This window comes from Syngnathus acus, chromosome 3, assembly GCF_901709675.1.
Source record: "Syngnathus acus chromosome 3, fSynAcu1.2, whole genome shotgun sequence".
In the NCBI taxonomy this organism is placed as follows: domain Eukaryota; kingdom Metazoa; phylum Chordata; class Actinopteri; order Syngnathiformes; family Syngnathidae; genus Syngnathus; species Syngnathus acus.
In genome coordinates, this window is record NC_051089.1 from 16,679,461 (window position 1) to 16,701,847 (window position 22,387).

General features: G+C 43.3%; 1 protein-coding gene across 7 annotated transcripts in view; it reads right to left on the reverse strand.

The window, feature by feature from the left end:
- The window catches only part of herc1 (HECT and RLD domain containing E3 ubiquitin protein ligase family member 1), an 81,197-nt gene that overhangs the window by 48,860 nt on the left and 9,950 nt on the right, over nt 1-22,387 (reverse strand). For 6 of the 7 annotated variants that reach the window (XM_037248286.1, XM_037248287.1, XM_037248283.1 and 3 more), the window contains exons 8-25: nt 21,381-21,508; nt 20,834-20,978; nt 20,508-20,679; nt 14,610-14,744; nt 14,182-14,347; nt 13,514-13,639; nt 13,166-13,387; nt 12,078-12,230; nt 10,196-10,328; nt 8,867-9,058; nt 7,618-7,842; nt 7,301-7,474; nt 5,796-5,910; nt 5,590-5,710; nt 5,205-5,376; nt 3,657-3,999; nt 2,412-2,532; nt 1,785-1,836 (exon numbers count right to left, since the gene is read on the reverse strand). In XM_037248286.1, coding sequence (XP_037104181.1) covers nt 1,785-1,836; nt 2,412-2,532; nt 3,657-3,999; nt 5,205-5,376; nt 5,590-5,710; nt 5,796-5,910; nt 7,301-7,474; nt 7,618-7,842; nt 8,867-9,058; nt 10,196-10,328; nt 12,078-12,230; nt 13,166-13,387; nt 13,514-13,639; nt 14,182-14,347; nt 14,610-14,744; nt 20,508-20,679; nt 20,834-20,978; nt 21,381-21,508 — 2,895 coding nt within the window. The remainder of the gene's footprint in view (nt 1-1,784; nt 1,837-2,411; nt 2,533-3,656; nt 4,000-5,204; nt 5,377-5,589; nt 5,711-5,795; nt 5,911-7,300; nt 7,475-7,617; nt 7,843-8,866; nt 9,059-10,195; nt 10,329-12,077; nt 12,231-13,165; nt 13,388-13,513; nt 13,640-14,181; nt 14,348-14,609; nt 14,745-20,507; nt 20,680-20,833; nt 20,979-21,380; nt 21,509-22,387) is intronic. The other variant, XM_037248284.1, reaches the window with a different exon arrangement.

The window sequence follows — 22,387 nt, forward strand, 5'->3', positions numbered from 1 at the left end:
CACCACTGAAAGTACTATCATAACATCAGTGAAAATTTCTTTGTGATTGCAACTCTTAATTACAGCAATCCAATTCTGTGTGACAAATCCAATTTTTCACAAAGGAGGAGAAACTCCCATCTGTTCATACAGCATGTACATATCCTGTCATATAAAAATATGAACCGAAAACAAGCAACTGCTTTACACTTTTCAATCAGTTCTTACACATAAATACAGGTGTCAGCGAGTTCAACAAAAATGATCATTATAATGGGTTTTCAATCAATTGTACAACGAAAATATAATCCAATCTTCAGGTGGAATAATAACTTAAAGATTTCTGATATACTCAAGTGGATAAAAGGACCATCAAGTCCCTCGACATAAGGTGCTATTGATTAAAACTGCAGGTATAATTGGTCTTTTAGATTATCATGCTCTGTAAAGCTGAATCCTTGGTTTGATAGCAAGATAATATCTAAGATGTAAACCTGAGACACTTATTGTGAAAAGAAACTCATACAAACTATTAACCAAACTACCTTACTAAAGCTTGCATTCACTGATTCAAATTCAACCACAGGGCTTTATTCTACATTTCAACCTCAGTGGAATTATCTGGCACATAAAAGTAATGGCATTGCCATCATGGCAATCTCATATTTTGCGCGTGCATGTGCACACACACACACACACGCACGCACACGCGCGCACACGCGCACACACACGCACACACACGCACACAAAGTTTAGCGATTTTCAAACTTCATAGAAGTCAAAGTGCTTTAACGCTGTCTTCTCATTTGCCTACTGATGATCCAGCATCAGCAGCAACTGGGTTCGTATCTTGCTCATGGACACTTGGACATAGTCACAAAGGCACAGGATCGAACCCATAACCTTCTGGTTGGGAGACGACCACTCTACTACCAGAGCCATGCCGCCCATTCAACATCGAATACTGAAGTTAGCACCAGTTCATAACTGAAAGCGCTAAATCAGTGGTTCTTAACCTTGTTGGAGGTACCGAACCCTGCCAGTTTCATATGAGCATTCACCGAACCCCTCTTTAGTGATAAATACAATTGTTTTTTTTCAAATTCAAGACATAGATGTTTTTTACTGATGCACAAAATGAGCTGTGCATGAACATCACCTTGTTCAAAGAACAAAGCCAACAAATGCATGTACTCACAACACTGACTTCTGTGGGTGTTCGGACCTCTGCAGTGGAGGCTCTGCCGAACCCCTGAGACCGACTCAGCGAACCCCTAGGGTTCGATCGAACCCAGGTTAAGAACCACTGCGCTAAATGAATGGGAGGTGCATCACGGGGATGGAGAGTCAAGCTAATTAGGGAAAGAAACATGCCATCGTTTACGTGCTTGCAGCTCCTCTTGTGCTTGGGACTCAACTGCCCCAAAAGTAGCAAATAAACTAGGCATGCGGGAATTAAAAGACAGAGAGACAAGAGTAACTTGGGATGCACAATGCTAGCTGACAACTTTGGAGTCATTCATGTATCAAACTTTGCCATTTGTATATACCTCCCATTTGGTATGAATTGTTCATAACGGAACGTTAGGCTAGTGTTTAATGTTGGTGAACATCAGGCATACAGTAGTAACTGCTGGATCAATGCCTTAAAACATATTGGATATTGACTCTTTGGTGGCTCAACGCTATCCGAGGTAGTTTAGTAGCACTGGGTAATATCTTAAGGTTTGTTACCAAGCAAAGAAGATGACAGCATAGTGCTGAGGAAAAGAGGTTTCTACTGGACATGAAAGACTAAGCTTTACCTCTCTTTTTGTGAGAGAACGCCAAGTCCAGGTCAACATTTCTCCTTCCACTCTGAAAGGAAAAAAAATACATAGTAGAGGTGCAACAACTCATCGACAATGAATCGATTATAAAATGCATCAACAAATATCTTGATAATCAATTAATGATTAAGCGCCCTTATCTATTTGAAATTGTCCAAATCATCTGAATTTCAGCCTCTCAGATGTATATATATTCTAAGATTTTGGTATTCCTCCATGAAAGAGAAATGAAAAGAAAAGAAAATATTTGCAAACATCTGCATTTCATTTGGAAAACAATTTACGGGCCAAACAAGTGAATTACAATTAATGTTTGTGCATAATATGTATGCACTATCAATTTGAAATGATGTTCTGTTTTTTAAAAAAGGGATGGAAATTAAAAAATGTCTTTTAATCTCATTCATCGATGACTAGATAAAATAATCCACAGATTAAAAGATTACTGCACAGCAACAACCCTGCTGAGGATAAACGTGTTAAGTGTAAAAACACTGTGAAAACAGATACTTTCAGGATCAAGACAATTTTCACATAAACACAAGAGATAAAGTATAAGAACATGTTAGTATGATGTACATTGTCTACAGAGTGATGATGTACCAGATTATATCCCTCTTCATCGGATTCGGGCTGGGAGAGGTCAGACTCGCTCCTTGATTTCATCAGCCTGCAGCTAGGACTGCTTTGCACTGAGCGGCTCTCTGCACTCAGACTCTCACTCCTGCAAACACAAAAAGTAGTTATGCCATACATATTTTTTGAAATAAAACAACAGTGCCGTGTTTACTGGTTTGGCAAAAGTACTTGTTAATTCTAAATTTAATATTTAATTGCTAACTTCTTACCGTATTTTCCGGACTATAAATCGCAGTTTTTTTTCATAGTTTTGGGGGTGCGACTTATACTCAGGAGCGATTTATGTGTAAAATTATTAACACATCATATCATTTCATGTTATTTTCACAATAAACCTCATGAGGGTGCTCTAGGCCCATGGAATAATTGGAACTGCAACTGACGATGAGTCTGCCGTAAGCCACGTAGAAGAGGAAGCGCTGCATCTTCTACTTCGGGGTTAGCAGAGTTTTTATAAGTGACACAGAGGATGAAGATTTCGTTGGATTTAATGATTTGGAGTGACGTGGACTTGTTAGCATGTTATTTATGTTATAGTTATTTGAATAACTCAATATGGTACGTCAGGCACGTACCATATATTTCTCAGTTCCTTGTTTCTGTGTTTATGTAACGTTAGCATACCGTATCGTTCAGGCTGTTGTTGCCTATTGTATTTTTATTTTAAATTGCCTTTCAAGATGACATATCTATTCTTGGTGGTGGATTTTATTAAATAAATTTCCCCCAATAATGCGACTTATACTCCGGTGTGACTTATATACGTCTTTGTCTTGTATACTATGCATTTTATGGCTGGTGCGACTTGTACGCTGTAGCGATTTATAGTCCGGAAAATACGGTAATTTTCATTAATAAAGTTATTTGTCCTCAACTTGAAATAGAGATTATTCACAGCTAATCAATCAATTACTCTCAGGCAATATACAGTATTTGCATGTGTACGTATTGCAGTTTGTTTGCATTTCGTAGAATTGTGCGTGCATTATGACAATGAAAAAAACATTGCCATCATGCTGTATTATTGTCATTCATGGCCTAGTTTAAATGTCTCACTACATCCACAACACGTATTACTATACGAGTGTATAGGCACATTTGGTGTATAGGCACATTTGGTAATAAGTTGCTTTGGTAAACCTTGTTTTGCAAGTGACACTTGATTTCAAACTTCTCAATATTCCACCTATCATACTGACTGTACTCAACCTGGTCATGAAGCTTAGACAGTCTTGTGTTCCAGCAGCGGTTTGGCCCTCTTCTTGGTTCTGCTTGGTCAGTTCGCCCAATACAGGGCTAACCCCCAATATTAGCAAGGCACAGCGATGAATCACAGAGTTACAAGCTGCTGTGTACAAGTCCTGTCCTTCAGGGAGAATCGTACTGCGCCTTCTTCCATCTTGAGACAGAATCAAATCCTCCTCTCCACCTCCATTGGTTCCTGTTCCTCCACTCCTAGAAACCAAACTGGATCCAAGGCCTACGCTGGCAGCTCGCTCTCTGTCCCGACTGCGTGCTACATCTCGTGCCGAGAGGAAACACTGAAAGATTTCTGCGTGAGACACACACATAGAAACATAAAACTAGATTACGCAAAAAAACAACAGACATAAAATGCCCTATTTAGACTTACTCATGCGCGGTATCAGTCCAATGGTGTCACAACACCCACATGCGCAGGTTTATCGTAGATGATAATCACAGACTTATGTCCTTTGTTTTGTTGTATACTGAAGCCATTTGAATATAAGACTAAAGATCACAATTCCACTTTTTAATTTCTGGTATTTATATCAAGATGTATTTGACAACTTAAGACCTTTTGTTTGAACCCACTCACCTTTCCAGTCCGCAAAAGTATTGGAATGTGACTGGTGGGTGGTTCTAGTTGCTCAGGTGTTACTTTTCGGAATGACTGCTTGAACATTAGCACTTGTTTTGGCTTTGGGTTTCACTACATTTGTTGCTATGAAAAGTTATCTATGGCAGAAAAGCAAACTATTGTGAAGCCGAGAGAAGAAAATAGATCAGACCTATGACACAAACAATGTTAATCAGGACAACTGGGATGTCTTGAAAAAGAAAGAAGCTACTTCTAGTGACCAACAGACATTGAAATAGATTCAGCCAAGGGTATCGACGGGAGATAATGACAGCACCACTGTGGGTGTTGTGAAAAAATACTTAAAGATGACAGTGCAGGGCAGAGGGGAAGGTATCACAATTCAATGTTCAAAGGCTTTGAGAGAAGAAATATCCAGGCCATACCGTAAGATGCAATTGACTCTTCAGCAAAAAGAATTAGAAGGCTGGATTGTGCAGAGGTAAAGAGATGAGCCACAAAGGTTTTACAGCAAAGGTTTATGGACTGATGAGACCAATAAGAACCTCTACCAAAGTGATAGAAAGGCCAAAGTATGGCAAAAGAAAGGATCTGTTTATGATCCAAAACACACACGCTCATCTGTGAAGCATGGTGGAGGTAATGTCATGGCTTGGGCTTGCATAGATGGGCTCACTTGTCTTTATTGATGATAGCTCATGACGATACCAGCAGAATAAATTCTGGTGTATAAAAACCATTTTGTCTGTCAGGTGGCTGTACTATGACCAAGTCTGTACTAGAAGCTAGTCATGTCTACAAGATGTGGAAATCACCATCCAATACTTTAGAATCATTTGGTGGCATTTCACGATCTAATAAATTCATGATTCTGTTTTGCATTTTAATATCATGATAAATGTGTGTGTACTTACTTCCAGCCGTCATGACTTCATGTTCCCGGTATTCGTCTTCATCATCTTGCTCCTGATGGCCCTCTTCTCTCTCACGGTCAGCTCTCTCCTCCAATTCAGCCTCCTCATCAATGGTGCGGGTAAATGAATGTTCTTGTGGATCCATGTCTAAAGAGTCCTGATTGTCTGAAATCTTACCAGATTAAGAATGTAACATGTTAGTCTTCAACCTTTTGTTTTAATATGTAACTCAGTGAACATTCACAAAGACAAAAAGACGATCCACCCGATTCAGAGTACCGGTAAACTCGATCGTAGCTGAGATCTGTGAAACGTGTAATTTCAGAGACGCTAATGAGGAAATATACACGAATCATCGACGTGCAGTTGTGTGATGGCAACTTACTCTCCTCTCTCGAGATGAAGATCGTGTCTGAATGAAGTCCATATTCTTGCATGCTAGCAGGCGATTTCGAACGATATAAACACTGCGATAGATCTCTGCCAGGGACTTTGATGGCTGGTCTCTATAGGAAAGACAAAATGTAAGAACTTGACAATACAAAATATATTTATTTTGGGCTTATTTTTAACACAATCTTTTTTTATTACCTTTCCTCTCCATGTGCTTGTTTGAGCAACCCGGTGTGCTTCAATAAGGCTGCTAAAACAAACCTGGAAACAGTGTCTAACAGGGATTCATTACTTAGAGAAGCGTTGTCCCAATCTGCAAAATAATGCACAACGCAGTCAGCACAATGTGATACATCGCTTCATTAACATGCAGTTATAGCTAAATTCATATTGTCTCAGGTCATCAACCTTTTTAAAACGGCTACATTTTGATGATTGAATAATGCCAAGGAGTAACAGTCTGATACACGCTTCCGAAATAACACATTATAAGCTTGTACCAATACATGTATTGAATTTGAAACCAAAACCACACTACTTGTCACCTTTGACATGGCAAAACTGTAACACAACTCTTCTGTGCCTCCACCCAAAATACAGACGTGACAAAATATGATGTTTTATTTTAGGTTAATTAAAAAAACATAAGCCTACATCTAAGCTTTTTTTAGCAGGTCTCTTCCAATTAATTGCATGTCGCTTTTTTCGATAACAGGCACTTGACCAGAGTGGTTCGAATATGTGGCTACCACAACTTATTAATGCTAGTTCAACTAAGCGAAGTGGAAAGGAGGAGAGGAATAAGCATGGCTAATAGTGGTAAGAATCCAGAAGTTGTGGACCCTCCCAACTCATTTAGGTCAGCAGTATGGGAGTATTTTGGTCTGCTCGACTGAGAATAGAGATGTGAATTGAGTAGTCAAGAAGACCCAGACTATTAGCCACAAGCCGAGTGACATCAAACGTATTGATTCACCTTCAAAGACACCATCCTGAAATTAATTTAAGTGGTGCATGGTAGAAAACACTTCCACAAATGTGTTCATTATATTAATAAATTGTGAATTTTCAGCATTGTGAATTAATATAATAAATGTTTGTTACATTATTTTACACAAAGAAACAAGAATTATCTTGAGGGGTTTGATTTGGTAACCTCAGAATTGGATCTTGTGGATGATGTGGCTCTTAGGATTCATCAATCACGTTAGATGGGTCAAAAAAATCAAGATACAAATCGAAGCTTAAATTTGGCGCAGTGTCTTAAACAATTTGCTCACTTCCTTTGGGAGTAAATTGTTTTATTGCGGTTGTGCCCCTACGATTATTTTTAATATAAATATTTAATATATTGTCACTTCCAAATTTACATCACTGTGATTTAAATATCAATATCCACAAAGAAAGTTTGATGCATTAGACCGGTGAGGATTTTTGGAACAGGCCCGCAAGTATCGTCACCCTTATATCGCCACTAAGTTAATTCTTTTTATTTATTTATTTATTTCTTTTTAGAAAACACCAATAAAAACAATGACATAATGAATATATTCATCATGGTCCAACCCAGCGGCGCCTGGAAAGCGGACTTTAAACCGATGATGATGATGATGGATGATAATAAATATATTATACATTCATTATATTCATAGATTGCCATTATTGTACAGTAGGAAGGTGATGACATGGTTAATCTGACAGACCTTTGCTGATGGCATAGTCTTGCATGCTGATCCAGAGGCTGTTGGCAGGTTCTTTGGAGGAGCCTAAAGCCAAATCTACCAGGATACTTAAATTAGGATGCACTGTGCAGTCAAAAGGCTTCTGTTCTTCATTGTCCGACAGTGCAGCCTCCAGCAATGAGCTGATAGAAGCATCTTTAAGGACCAAAGTAAAAAAATAATAATAATAATCATCATTTGGCATAGAAAAATACTAAATGTAGCAACACGGCTAAGAGAAACAGGATGATTACCAGTCAAGAAAATATATGTAAATGAATAAATGTAGATCTCTTTACCCAGCTGTGGGATGTTCATCTCCAAGCCATTGCTGAAAATAGGTGTTTTGAGCCAGTAAGCAGTATCCTGCTCCTCCAGAGAGGCAGGGGCGCCCTGCAGCATCCCACCAAGACAACGACCTACCAGTAAGGCTACTGTCCTCTCCAAGTCAACAAGCCACACCCAGGAGAGTGCTGGCTGCGGAAGAGACATTCCTGAACCTGGCTCTGCAAAGTCTGACATACCTAGGAAGTTGGAGAAGGCAAAGTTGTGCTGAATAGAAAAATTACACTAAGACAATTACATTTTCTTAACTTGTAGTGGTCGTTCTCTAATGGTTTGATCCAATGGCATGGTCAGACACTGACTCACTTCGAGTTTTTATTTCCTTCCCTTTACTTTATTTCACTGCTTACAATATTGCAGACATACTGCAGGGATAAAATAAAACATGACTGAGATTTGTGCTGTTGTTTGTGTGAATGTATTTCTGGTGGAGAGAAATAGCTGTCGCAGCCACTTCCTGTTTGTGACATCACAGCCATTCAATTACAACCCCATTCTAGCCGTAAAATGTATCAGGTACAATAATAGTTGTTACAAATAAACTGGCAGTTTCAATGTAACCTAATACTGTTTAATCGAGTACCATGCTGTCCATAAAGTGATATGTTGCCACAAAACAATAGGTTATGATTGTTACCTCATTGCTTCTATTAGGTGGCATTCACATTCTAGTACTGTAACTTACTGTATACTTAACACGAGACGACTTGAGTATATTGACGCAAAAGTTCAATTTGTTCGCAGAATATTACAATGTTAACAGTTTTTAAAAACCTGTTTTTATTTTATGATGACCAAGTTGTTACACACACTATTTCAGTTCAGATGGTGGGATTCCATATTTTGCGACGCAAACACTTGTCTACCGTGCCTCTTAAAATGTACCTATGGAGGTCCCACATTGAGGTCTTGCTGGGGAAAGGGAATAAAGTAAAGATTTGTCAATATTTGTTGACCCCATTTTTGTGTCTAGTCTTGTATTTGCCGAAATAATCCCCCTCTCTATCCTTTAATGCAGGCGCCATATTGGAACGGGTGACGTTGACAGGCCCCATACCGCTCGAGCGATCTTGTGCTGTGTCTTCTGAGGACTCATTTGATAGTGCAAGAGCATTCTACATTACAGTCAATATTTAAGCTCGGCCGACCATAAACAGTACAATATAAGTGGATCATATGAAATGAGCTGGTGAAATTTTGTACCATGAAGAGGCCATTGCAGCTCCTGGTCCTCCAGAGGGAAGGCAGCAGGCAACAGCCTGTTTAGCCGGTCCAGTGGAGGGAACAGGTCAAGGAGGTAGCTTAGCAAAGGCCTCGCCACAGACACAGGAAGAAGCAGCAATGAGTTGGTTATCTGGCACAGCATACTGCCTGCCGCTGACACAAAAATTACATCTGGAAAGGAGAGAGATGCGTTGAAATCAAGAACGCTCATAAGTACATTTCTGGAGCGCTTCAAAACATTGTCTAATTTCATAAAACTCCTAGTGATGTTATTTTAAGAAAATTCTAGAAAGGTGTAGGGCAGGAGTGCCAAACTCGTTTTTTTCGCGGGCCACATGGTAGTCATAGCTTCTTTCGGAGGGCCATTACGACTGTCAACCCAAATAAATGTATGAGCACCTCATATTATATACAGTAAAAGCTACAAAACAAACTGACAAATAACACATTTTCAAATCAGACGAGTAAGAACTGGTCAAATATTTTTAAAAAAGATATTAAAAGTGAAGACAATTTGCAATTCTAGTCATGACACACGAATTTGATGCACAATTTGTCTTCGCGGGCCACATAAAATGATGTGGCGGGCCGTATCTGGCCCCCCTGGCCTTGAGTTTGACACCTGTGATATAGAGTGTGTGGAATAAGAATTAAGCCTCAAAATGCAAGCAATTTTATCCATCTCAGGGTTGGGCTATATTGTCCTTGCTGTCGACTGAAAATGATATCCCAGGATCAAAGAAGCAATAGAAATCAGAAAATGGGGTATGGACACGTTCAACAAGCATGAAGGAACTTTTATGCTATTACACACTTGGGATTTACTTCTCCAAAGACCACCAGGCGACATACAGAAACATCAGCTGATAAAAACGACAAGTGCTAAGCTGAGAACTTCTGAGGAAGGTGATAGAACAAGCCGAAACAAGGTAAATGAAACATTTTACCACATTGTCTTAAAACAGGAAAAGGAAAACCATTGTCAATAAGAGAAGATGAATTTTGTTAACCAACATCACAGTGCCCAAGTGCTCGGTAACAACCAATCACAGCTCACCTTTTTTTCTAGGTTTGATCATGTAACATTCGCAAGCCGAGCCATTAGGCACAGTGATGTCAATTTTAGTCGAGACCTAGAGGGCAAAATGAGTGGATTTTGCTGCTTAATTCATATTCCACAATGCAATAGTAATCAGAAAGCCATGTTTGGACTCGTGGAAAATATTAGATCATATTATTAAAAAGAACATTTTTGACTTGACTTTTGCTTCAACCTTGTTGTAAAAGTGATTGATTCCTCCGTTATACCTTGTAACTTCTCGTGTACACTGCCATTCCAGGAACTCTCTTTAATCAAAGTGGCTGAACGGGAGAAGATGTCTGTGGCGTGAGGTAGAAGAAGTTGCAAATGCTTATGGAGCAGAGCAACACTGCTGGAGTTCTGGAAAATCAAAATGCATACATTATTGATATATTTATTAAAGATTAAAGATTAAAGTCCCAATGATCGTCACACACACACTTGGGTGTGGTGAAATTTGTCCTCTGCATTTAACCCATCCCCGTGTGATTTTAATCCATCCCCTGGGGGAGAGGGGAGCAGTGAGCAGCAGCGGTGCCGCGCTCGGGAATCAGTTGGTGATCTAACCCCCCAATTCCAACCCTTAATGCTGAGTGCCAAGCAGGGAGGCAATGGGTCCCATTTTTATAGTCTTTGGTATGACCCGGCCGGGGTTTGAACCCACAACCTTCCAGTCTCAGGGCGGACACTCTACCACTAGGCCGCTGAACTGGTGGCACCAGATGTGAGGAGCACTATTTAAATGTGTACACAACCCAAAAAGTCCCAACCTATTTACAGTAGGAGTTAAATGATTTCAGAATTTTTGTCGGCGCGAGTACGATCGAATACGATTAATAGATGACAACCTTGCTGACGCACTCACTACTTCGTCTTTGGCTGCACAGGCCCTGTCCCAAGACTTATTCACCCAATCACATTAAGACTGAGCATGGGTCGACAATTTTTAAGATCCACGTGTTTACAAAGTCGATCCATCCATCCATCCACCTTCCATTCTTCTGGCGGACGTTCGATCGCTGGACATCAACATGCCTGCTGAGTTCTGCGGACCGGACAGTGCGTAGCTGCTGTGCGTCTGGAGCGGATGGCGCGCTATCGGGCGGACCGGGCCATTGTACGAGGGGGAACATCGCGTGGAGGTGGACTGTGCGTCTACATCCGTGAAGAATGGCGCCGGGACTTTGTTGTGGGATGCCAGCAATGCTCGCCACTGGCGAAGTTGTGATCTCCGGGCTGTTGGGGTCCTGAACTCTCTCCCCGTTGTTTTACTTGTGTGTTAATCGTGTGCTGTGTCTCGTCACCGTGGGATAGGGGGAACGGTATTTCGGTTTCTTTGTGTGTCCTAGCATGAAGGAATTGACAATAAAGCTGATTCTGATTCTGATTATTTGAACCGCTTTTCCTCATGAGAGTCGCGGGCATGCTACAGCCTATCCCAGTTGACTTTGGGCAGTTAGCAAGGGACACCCTAAACTGGTTGACAGCCAATCTCAGGGCATACATGTACAGACAAACAACTATTCATTCGTTCGTTCATTCATTCATTCATTCATTCATGGATCCCACAGCAATATGATGGATGCTTGCAAAGACCCAGCCTGTCAGGAGGGTCTTTGAAGTTAACGAGGATTTTTTTTTTTCCACTTCCCGGCTGAGTAGAGGGTGGCAGTTAGACATACATGGCTGCACACAATCGTAAGAGATGAATGTGCAGATAAGGAATAGTAAAGAAAAAGAGTGGCAGCAGCAAGGGAGAAAACTCAAAATAAAAGAAAACAAAATTAAATTGTAGGGGCAATACAAAGACAGAAAAATATATTAACAGAGATGCGTGTATGAAATGGAGAGTCGCTGTCCTGCCTGTTATACGTAGATGTGTCCCTGTTGCAACACACCTGATTCAAATGGGACAGCAGACCTCCAGTTTGGACAACCCTGATGTAAAGGAAATATTGCTAACTTGCTGCTGATGCTAGAGAGTGAAAGACTTGTGTAATTACCCAGCCTTACTTATATTGCCCTTTGCATTGTAATCAACAGAGTGGGGACTTTTTGGGGACCACTGGCATAAAGAATGCAATAAAGCAAATTGTTGAGTATTAATACCTCAGTTACGTGGTTGACGTGGCAGTAGGCTAATAGTTGCTTCTGCAAGGAGCAAAGCAGTTGGTGGAGATGAGCTGGTTGGCTGCTATCAGAGGAGGACATGTCCTGCTGCAACTTGTCACTGTTTTTCTCCAGCTCACCAAAAGCCTGATCCTGCATAGTAACAAATGATCACAAATGGGGCGTTGTGTTTGTTTCACGTAGAAGCGATACCTTGAGCACACAGTACTTGCCAACTTTCCCTATTCATGTGGGACACTCCTGAATTTCAATGTTATCTCCCGTATGGTTCCGGATCAGTCACTCTTCCCGCCAATCTCACAAATTTACAGTGAAGTAAACAATTTACATTTTGAGGAATGTGATGCGACACGGCCCGCAGTCTCGGAGCCAACCGCAGTGTTTCCCTGCATTCATGAATTTGCATGTGAGTTCATTTCTTGCACCTAGTAAACGTAGCATAACAAAGACTGGGCGTCAGTGAAATGGGCGTTCGTCAGAGATTGACTGAGAGGCCTGTCGGCATTTCACCCTGTTGGCAACAATTACACGGATGGACAAAAACCCACTTCCGTATGTCCTCAGTCCGTCCTTTCTTTAACTTTCTCATCCTTTGTACGCAAAATGGGTGAACCGTGTGACCACGATGGACCACTGAGTCGGAATGTTTACCTCTGCAAAAACTTATTAACCTTGCTGTATGCTCCGCTACACAATTTGTGTGTATGCGTGCGTGTTTCTTAATCTCTGCGATCTGGTACTGGATGGTCCACAGACTGGTACTCTGCTGCAGACCTGTGGTTGCAAACCACTGTATGAGAAGGCCTCTGCATCAGTAGAGCTTTATGCCTAGCAATGCCCCTGCTTGGGCCGATATGCTGATGAAAAAAAATACAATTATCCCTATTTCTCATAAGCCAGAGTTGGCAAGTATGTGCCTTGAACCACAATTCATTCGAATGTCAGAAAAGTGGAAATTTATTATGCTTTTTTTTTTGGGTGAACAGTGTCATATATATATCAGTGTTCTATTGCGCGTTAAAGAAATCTAGCTTTGTTAAACATACCCTACCATCTCCACTACTTACAGTATAGAAACCAAGATTCCTCAGGAGTGTCTTCATGAGGATTTCTGCTAGATGGGTGTCAGGATGGCCTGCTGTGCCACTGTGATTTGGGTCTGGGGATGCCGTGAATCCCAGACCAGAGCTAAGCGCCTCAGGACCATCAGCAGGAGAGCTATAACCTAGAAGTGAGGCTACATGCGTGTGGTCTTGGAGACTGGTCAGGATGATGTCAAGCTGCATTCTCTGTGGCAATAGACAAACTTGGTTAAGAGCTATAATGAAAGATGATATTCTTTGATCATCTTATTGCTGTCTTTTGTTGACATCAACTTGTGTCAAACCATCTGTGCATTACGCAGCATAGGGTACCTGTCCTTTGGACAGACTCTCCCATCTGTCAGGACCCTGAGGAAGCAAGGAATGAAGAAGCTCCATCCTCTCTCTTAGTGGAGGCAGCAGCATGGTTGCACCCACTGAAAGTGTCTCAATTACTGCCTGATGAGGAAAAATGCAAATAAATAGGTATCAAATATGATGAAAGGACTGAAGATTAAAACGTGTATCGATATCGTAAGTGACTTAAGAAGTGTGTCAATTTAGCATTTGACCCCAGTCACCTCAAATATCTCCAATTCAATATCATTAGTGCTATATATGTTGAATTGTAGAAAACTCTGGGAGAACTGTATTGAATATATTTTCAAAGCGATAGATGCGAGAGAGCAAGAGAGAGCGCGTGTGAGAAAGCGAGAGTGAGAGCGCAAGAGTGTGAGAGAGACAGACATGAATATAATGAGTTGTATTGACGGTGGAAAAGAACAAGCGGAAATGACGTCTATTGGTGTTTGTGCGTGTCGCTGTTCCAATCGGGATATTTAAATTTGTGAGTGAATTTGTCCTTTCAGGTATGCAAACGAGATATACAATCTTGAGCTTAACCTGAGAATTGACTGCATGTAAATGTAGTCAGAGATAGTTAGTTGTTGAAATATATATTAATAAACAAACAAACATTTCATGTTTTGATCTTGTTTTACCTCCTGAATCTCATCTGGCACAGAAGAGTCCATCAGTCTGAAGAGCAGATTTCGCAGTGGCCTGGCTTGCCGACCTAAAATACTTGTAGCTACTCCCCCGGCAAGTGCCAGAGCCAGATGATTGGATAAAAGCCGAAGGCACAGCTTAAGAAAGTTATGATGCTCCCTGAAAATACAATTTTTTTTTCAGAGGAGGGTGTATATTATTAAAAATGCATTCCTCAAATTTTCGTTTATATCGCCGCAAATCACAGTACACTCAATATAACTGTAAAATAGAGCGCGGTTGAGCCCTTTTCCTTATCTTGTTAGCGATAGCATGTGTAAGGCAGGAGAAAACCACAGGCACAAAATAAAATCTAGAAGAGTAACTTCCCTACAAGAGTATGTCAAGACTATTTGTCTGATTGAGGTTAAGTCATATTTACCTAGATGAAGGGAAGGGGAGAGGAGGAACTTCACTGTTGATACCATCACAATAGTGGTCAAGGAAGGAGCGTAAGTGGGAAAAGGTGCTTTCCTCGAGGTCGACACAATAGGGTCTGTGCCAGGCTACCACTTGCCTTAAGTGCAAAAAACACATTTGTCATGAATTTCAGGCGGAGAGTCAGCAAATGCAAATAAAACCCAAAAGAGAACCAAGTCTAATAAACCACAAACTGACAGGTCAGAAGCTTCAGCATGCTATACAATTAAATTAATTAAAGAAGTGCAGACCTGAGGTATTGTGTTATGAACACTTACCATACCCCAAAGTCAATCCATTAAAGGGTCCCTATCATACTATTCTAAACTTTCCACAGTCAATTATACTAGGTGTGTATATATGATTAGATATTTGCTTTGGCAAAATGGCGATCTGTCTTACAAAATGTGAGGTATATTAATGGGTCTTGTTCTAACCCAGAAGTAAGACGCTGCTGAGTTTACAAAAACCTCGCAGCCGCTGTACTCACACATGTTCGTCAGTAGACTCGAGGTGCGCCTTGTGACCACTCACAAAGTAGGACATCTCAAAACTACATAGAAAATACTCATTCAATGTACCAAAAATCAATTATTCGTACTTGAGCCCATTGCAGGGGCTACGTGAAAACTTTTTATAATTTATTTGATGCACCAAAATCAGAACAGCCACGAGTAAACTCAAGTTGCAGGGGGCGCTGCTCTGAGAAAACAAACGTGTGTTTAGTCTGCAGGGGCCGGCTCCTCACTTTTTGACAGGAATGGGTAGAAATGCTCCAACATGAGTACCGTAATTTTCGGACTATAAGTCGCACCGGAGTATAAGTCGCACCAGCCATAAAATGCCCAAAAAAGTGAAAAAAAACATATATAAGTCGCTCCGGAGTATAAGTCGCATTTTGGGGGGCAATTTATTCGACAAAATCCAACACCAAGAACAGTCATGAACGAGCAACAACAGGCTAAACGATAGCTATGCTAACGTGACATAAACACAAACTAAGAGCTGAGAACGGCCCTGACGTAAAATTCAGAGTTATTCAAAAAACTATTACATAAATAACACGTTAATAAAACCATCTGCGTCACTCCAATTCATTAAATCCATCAATCGTCCTTTGTCAACAATGCGTGCGCGCCGCTGACGGCTCTTGCACTTAAAAATATTCCACAGGCCCATATAACGATATATATGTAAACGTCATGATGGCGCCGCGGATGGCAGCCACGGTGAGTCGCTCTCTGTTTATTTGTCTTATTTCGTGTGTTTTCTGTGTCCTCTGCTGTCCATCCCGGATCACTTTTACTAGAGAAGCGCTGTTAAACATCGGACAGTCTTCTTCTGGTATTTTCTCTCCTGTTCTCTTCGATTCAGACTGTTTGTCGGAGATTCTAGCCGGAGCGGCGGTGCTGTACAAGCTAGCACGACGACGGCGGCGCGGAAAACGAGCGGGAGCACTCGTAAGGCTGAGGCAGAGAGGGTTCCGTTCTGCCCTACCGTCAATTCATCTGGCGAATGTCCGCTCCCTGGCGAACAAGATGGACGAACTGCTGCTCCTCACTTCAAGAAACACGGACTTCAGCAGATCCGCCGCGCTGTGCTTTGTGGAAACGTGGCTCAGCGAACGAACGCCCCACCACGCCGTGGAGCTAGCGGGCTTCAGGCTAACGCGAGCAGATCGCAGCGCGGAGCTCTCCGGAAAATCAAAGGGAGGTGGTCTCTGTTTCTACATTAATGAACGTTGGTGTACTGATGTCACGGTGTTGAAAGAGTTTTGCAGCCCTCTCCTAGAAACACTTTTCATAAACTGCCGGCCGTTCTATTCACCACGGGAGTTCTCCTCGATCGTCATGGCGGCTGTTTACATCCCACCACACGCACGTGCGAGTGAAGCCACGCAGATGCTGGCTGACCAGGTAACAGACATGGAGAAACTTCTACCAAACTCACTAATCATTGTTCTGGGTGATCTTAACAGGGCGAACCTCGCACACGAACTCCCCAGATACAAACAGCACGTAACGTGTCCCACCAGAGGGGCACAGACTCTGGACCACTGCTACACCGTGATCAAGGATGCATACCACTCTGCGGCTCGTGCAGCTTTAGGACTCTGATCCCGGCCTACAGGCAGAAACTAAAAACTTCTAAGCCTGTGGTGAGGACTGTGAGGAAGTGGACAGTGGAGTCAAGGCAGGACCTCCAAGCCTGCTTTGACTGCACCGATTGGGGAGCTTTCGAAGCTGCAACTTCAGACTTGCATGAACTCACTGACACTGTCACATCATACATCAGTTTTTGTGAGGATCTGTGTGTGCAGACTAAGACCTTCTGCACGTACAACAACGACAAACCTTGGTTTACACCGAACCTCAGGAGGTTGCGCAAAGTCAAGGAGGAGGCCTTCAGGAGCGGCGACCGCGACCTGTTCAGGCAGACCAGAAACACACTGAACCGAGAGGTCAGGAAAGCCAAGAGGTGTTACGGGGAGAACCTGAAGAGACACCTCTCTGCCAATCCTGATCCCTCAACAGTGTGGAAAGGTCTGCAGAGCATCACGGGCTACAAGAAACGAACCCCCCGTCCTGTGGAGAGCCCAAGGCTTGCTAACCAGCTGAATAAGTTCTACTGCAGGTTTGATCGGTCCTCCCACACAACGGGACTTCCTGCAGCACAATCTACATACTCACCTCTCCCCACAACTGCTCTGTCCACACCTCTATCATCGTTGTCACCCACTCTCTCTCTTGCAGAGGCCGCGCCCGCACTCCAGGTCCGCGAGGAGGAAGTGCGCCAGATGTTCCGGAGACAAAAGACCAGGAAGGCACCGGGCCCAGACGGCGTGTCACCTTCCTGCTTGAAAGTCTGCGCTGAACAGCTGGCGCCCACCTTTGCACGGATCTTCAACCGTTCTCTGGAGCTGTGTGAGGTGCCCTCGTGCTTCAAGAGCTCCACCATCGTTCCAGTGGCCAAGAAGCCCGCCATCACAGGTTTGAATGACTATAGACCCGTCGCACTGACATCTGTGGTCATGAAATCTTTCGAGAGGTTAGTGCTGAACCACCTGAAGGAGGTCACGGGCCCCCTGCTTGACCCCCTCCAGTTTGCCTACCGGGCAAACAGGTCAGTGGATGATGCGGTCAACATGGGACTGCACTACATCCTGCACCACCTGGACACTCCAGGAACGTACGCCAGGATCCTGTTCGTGGACTTCAGCTCGGCGTTCAACACCATCGCTCCTGACATCCTCCAACAGAAGCTCATCCAGCTTGCGGTGCCTGCCCCCACCTGTCAGTGGATCACCAGCTTCCTGACCAACAGGAGACAGCGTGTGAGGCTGGGGGGCATCACATCTGACACCCGGACCACCAATACTGGAGCCCCTCAGGGGTGCGTCCTCTCCCCACTGCTCTTCTCTCTCTACACCAACGATTTCTCCTCAGATGACTCTCCTGTGAAGCTCCTGAAGTATGCAGACGACACCACTCTCATCGGACTGATCCAGGACGGTGATGAGACTGCGTACAGACAGGAGGTGGAGCGGCTGGTCCACTGGTGCAACCAAAACCATCTGGAGCTGAACCCGCTCAAGACCGTGGAGATGACAGTGGATTTCAGGCGAGACCCTTCACCACTTTTACCCCTCACTATCCGCAGTAATACTATTCTCTCCACAGACACCTTCAAGTTCCTGGGAACCACAATCTCTCGGGACCTGAAATGGACCGGCCACATAGACTCTGTCCGGAAGAAGGCCCAGCAGAGGCTGTACTTCCTGAGACAGCTCAAGAAGTTCAACCTGCCGCGAGAGCTTCTGAAGACCTTCTACACTGCCATCATCCAGTCTGTCCTCTGCACCTCCATCACTGTCTGGTTTGGATCAGCCTCCAAACAAGACAAGCACAGACTGCAACGGACAATCAGGACTGCAGAAAAGATCATTGGAATCAACCTCCCTTCTATCCAAGACTTGTACCTGTCCAGGACCAGGAAACGTGCAAGGAACATCTCTACAGACCCTTCTCACCCAGGTTGCAGTCTGTTTGAACTACTCCCCTCCGGACGGCGTTATAGAGCTCGGTACGCCAAAACCAGCAGACACCGAGACAGCTTCTTCCCCCAGGCTGTTGCTCTGATGAACTCACACCACTCATAGAGTCTCAGAGGCATTACTGTGCAATAACATCCTGCTCTTCACACCTTTTGAATTTGTCTACACTGTTTTTGCCATTATTCACATGTCCTGAGTGTTGTTAGTCACCTATATGTTGAACAGAGGGTGTGTTTTACCGAAGTCAAATTCCTTGTTTGGCACGCTCAAACATGGCGAATAAAAACTCTTGAATCTTGAATAAATTATATATCAAATAACTATTATATAAGCAATAATGTTATCAAACCATCTGTGCACTCTAAATCATTAAATCCATCGATCAAATTCCTCGTCCTTTGTCAACATCGCCGCGCGTGCGCCCTGACGTCAGCCTCGTCGTTATTCCACAGATCTACTATATAACTATATTGTAGCGTTAACAAAGTTCAAGGAAAGACGTGGGTTTGGTAAACGGCTCTTTATTTAACAAAACAAACTTACAGGCGTGTGGCGGCGTGGACGTCCAGCCACGAAAGGGGACGAGAGCTCCATACGATAGGACCGGGCGTGCGTAGAAGCCATGACCGAGCCCTATGCACCGTCCTCGGACAGCCACCCGGCTGAGCGCCGGCCCTCGACTTCCATCCACGGAGCTGAAAGGCAGCTCGGTAGAGTAGGACCGGGCGTGCGTAAAAGCATTGTCCGAGCACCATCCACCGTCCCTGGACAGCCACCCGGCCGAGCGCCGGCGCCCGACTTCAATCCACGAAAGTGAAAGAAAGCTGGACGAGTCGATCTTTGTCCTTTATGTAAACAACCGTCGCGCTGCTGACGCGCGACCGCGACGTCGCGTCGCGCTGCTGTCGCGCGTCACTCGTCCAGCTTACTTTCACTTTCGTGGATTGAAGTCGGGCGCCGGCGCTCGGCCGGGTGGCTGTCCAGGGACGGTGGATGGTGCTCGGACAATGCTTTTACGCACGCCCGGTCCTACTCTACCGAGCTGCCTTTCAGCTCCGTGGATGGAAGTCGAGGGCCGGCGCTCAGCCGGGTGGCTGTCCGAGGACGGTGCATGGGGCTCGGTCATGGCTTCTACGCACGCCCGGTCCTATCGTATGGAGCTCTCGTCCCCTTCCGTGGCTGGACGTCCACGCCGCCACACGCCTGTAAGTTTGTTTTGTTAAATAAAGAGCCGTTTACCAAACCCACGTCTTTCCTTGAACTTTGTTAACGCTACAATATAGTTATATAGTAGATCTGTGGAATAACGACGAGGCTGACGTCAGGGCGCACGCGCGGCGATGTTGACAAAGGACGAGGAATTTGATCGATGGATTTAATGATTTAGAGTGCACAGATGGTTTGATAACATTATTGCTTATATAATAGTTATTTGATATATAATTTATATATCGTTATATGGGCCTGTGGAATATTTTTAAGTGCAAAAGCCGTCAGCGGCGCGCACGCATTGTTGACAAAGGACGATTGATGGATTTAATGAATTGGAGTGACGCAGATGGTTTCGCGCTGCTGTCGTCACTTGAAATTCAAATTACAGTAATCCCTTGCTACATTGCGGTTCGTTTATCGCGGTTTCATTTTTTTTTTTTTTTTTTTTTTTTTAATTTTTTGAAAAAAAAAAAAACACATAAGTCGCTCCTGAGTATAAGTCGCCCCCCCCCACCCAAACTATGAAAAAAACCGCGACTTATAGTCCGAAAATTACGGTAAATACAGGAAAGGTACAAAAAGTTGTTAGCCCACCTGTCTCTGGGAAGAGCTGTCCAGGCCAGACTATGGGAAGTTCCTGCTGAAATCTGCTGCACAGTCACCCCATCCAAGCCTATAATTTTTTTAGGCTTTGTGATTGGTCCTGTGGAGTTTCCCTGCCCACACTGGCCCATGGAGTTGTTCCCCCATGCATATACTTCATTGTCTATAGATGTCGGTTGGAATGAAGAGCAGGAACAAAGTTTAATTTCCAGAGACGCTCCTGTATTACAGTGAATTTATTTTATATCATTTAAGTGCATTCAAAAGGCTCAATTATCTGAATATGGTGTTTGGATTTTGTATTGCTTCACACATACCATGCGACAGGGCCAAACAGTGGCTGTCCCCTATGGAGATGTCCACCACCCTGGTGGTAGCCAATTCCTCGATAAGTTTTGGTCTGAGTGCTGTTGCCTCTGAGGACCCACAACCCAGGCAAGCTCCACAACCCCAGGCATACACCTATGATCACAGTGACGCCAAGGAACATTGGCACATGATGAACAAGCGAAAAAAGTAAGAATTCGAGAAGACGGCAAACACTTTTTCACAGGACTGGATGACTTGGCCTGTAATAGCTCAAAGACTTCAACCAGACCTTTGGGTGGCAACAGCTGCCATTTTTGTGCATCACAATGTTAGTTGTATTTTTAGTACGATTGTTAAATGGTTTTAAGGCCCATCTCACAAACCTTCACGAAATTCTGTGGAAATCAATTGAGTAATTTTTGAGCGATGCTCGTAACAAACATTTTAAAAAAAAACTTTTTACCCATGTTGGTGATTTTGTTGCTCAAAAGAAACATTGTAAGCTCAGGCTAATTTCAACAAGAACCTATTACCCCCACTGTATGTCCACATTACCTGTCCAGTTGAAGTTAAGGCAAGAGACGACTGGCTTCCAGCACACACTTTTCTGACGAACATCCCTTGTAAGGCTTCTACCACTTTTGGTTTGTAAACACGATTAGTGTCACCATGGCCAAGTTTCCCTGCGGAAAAACAATTTAGATTTTAATAATAAATGTATTCCTCATCCAAAGGATTTGTTTGTAGTATCCAATTGTGTACTGTATTTTCCGGACTATAAGGCGCTGGTTTTTTTTCATAGTTTGGCCGGGGGTGCGATTTATACTCTGGAACGATTTATGTGTGAAATTATTAACACATTATGATATAATTTCAAACGTTTTTTTCACACTAAACCGCAAGAGGGTGCTCTAGGCCTGTGTTGATAATTGTGTTGATGAGTCCGAAGTAAGCGCCGTAGAAGAGGAAGCGCCGTATCCTCTACCTCCGGAGTTAGTGGAGTTGTTTAAAAGTGACACAGATGAGGAAGATTTCATTGGATTAAGTGATTTGGAGTGACACGGATGGTTTGGTAAGCTTGTTAGCATGTTATTTATGCTCTAATTGTCTGAATACCTCTTAATATGTTATGTTAATATACCAGGCACGTTCTCAGTTCGTTGTTTATGTGTCGTGTAACATTAGCATACCGTACAATTATTCAGCCTGTTGTTGCCTCTATTCTATTTTTATTTTAAATTGCCTATCAGCTCAGTGGCCTAGTGGTAGAGTGTCCGCCTTGAGACTGGAAGGTTGTGGGTTCAAACCCCGGCCGGGTCATACCAAAGACTATAAAAATGGGACCCATTGCCTCCCTGCTTGGCACTCAGCATTAAGGGTTGGAATTGGGGGGTTAGATCACCAACTGATTCCCGAGCGCGGCACCGCTGCTGCTCACTGCTCCCCTCTCCCCCAGGGGATGGATTAAAATCACACGGGGATGGGTTAAATGCAGAGGACAAATTTCACCACACCCAGGTGTGTGTGTGACGATCATTGGGACTTTGACTTTAACTTTAACT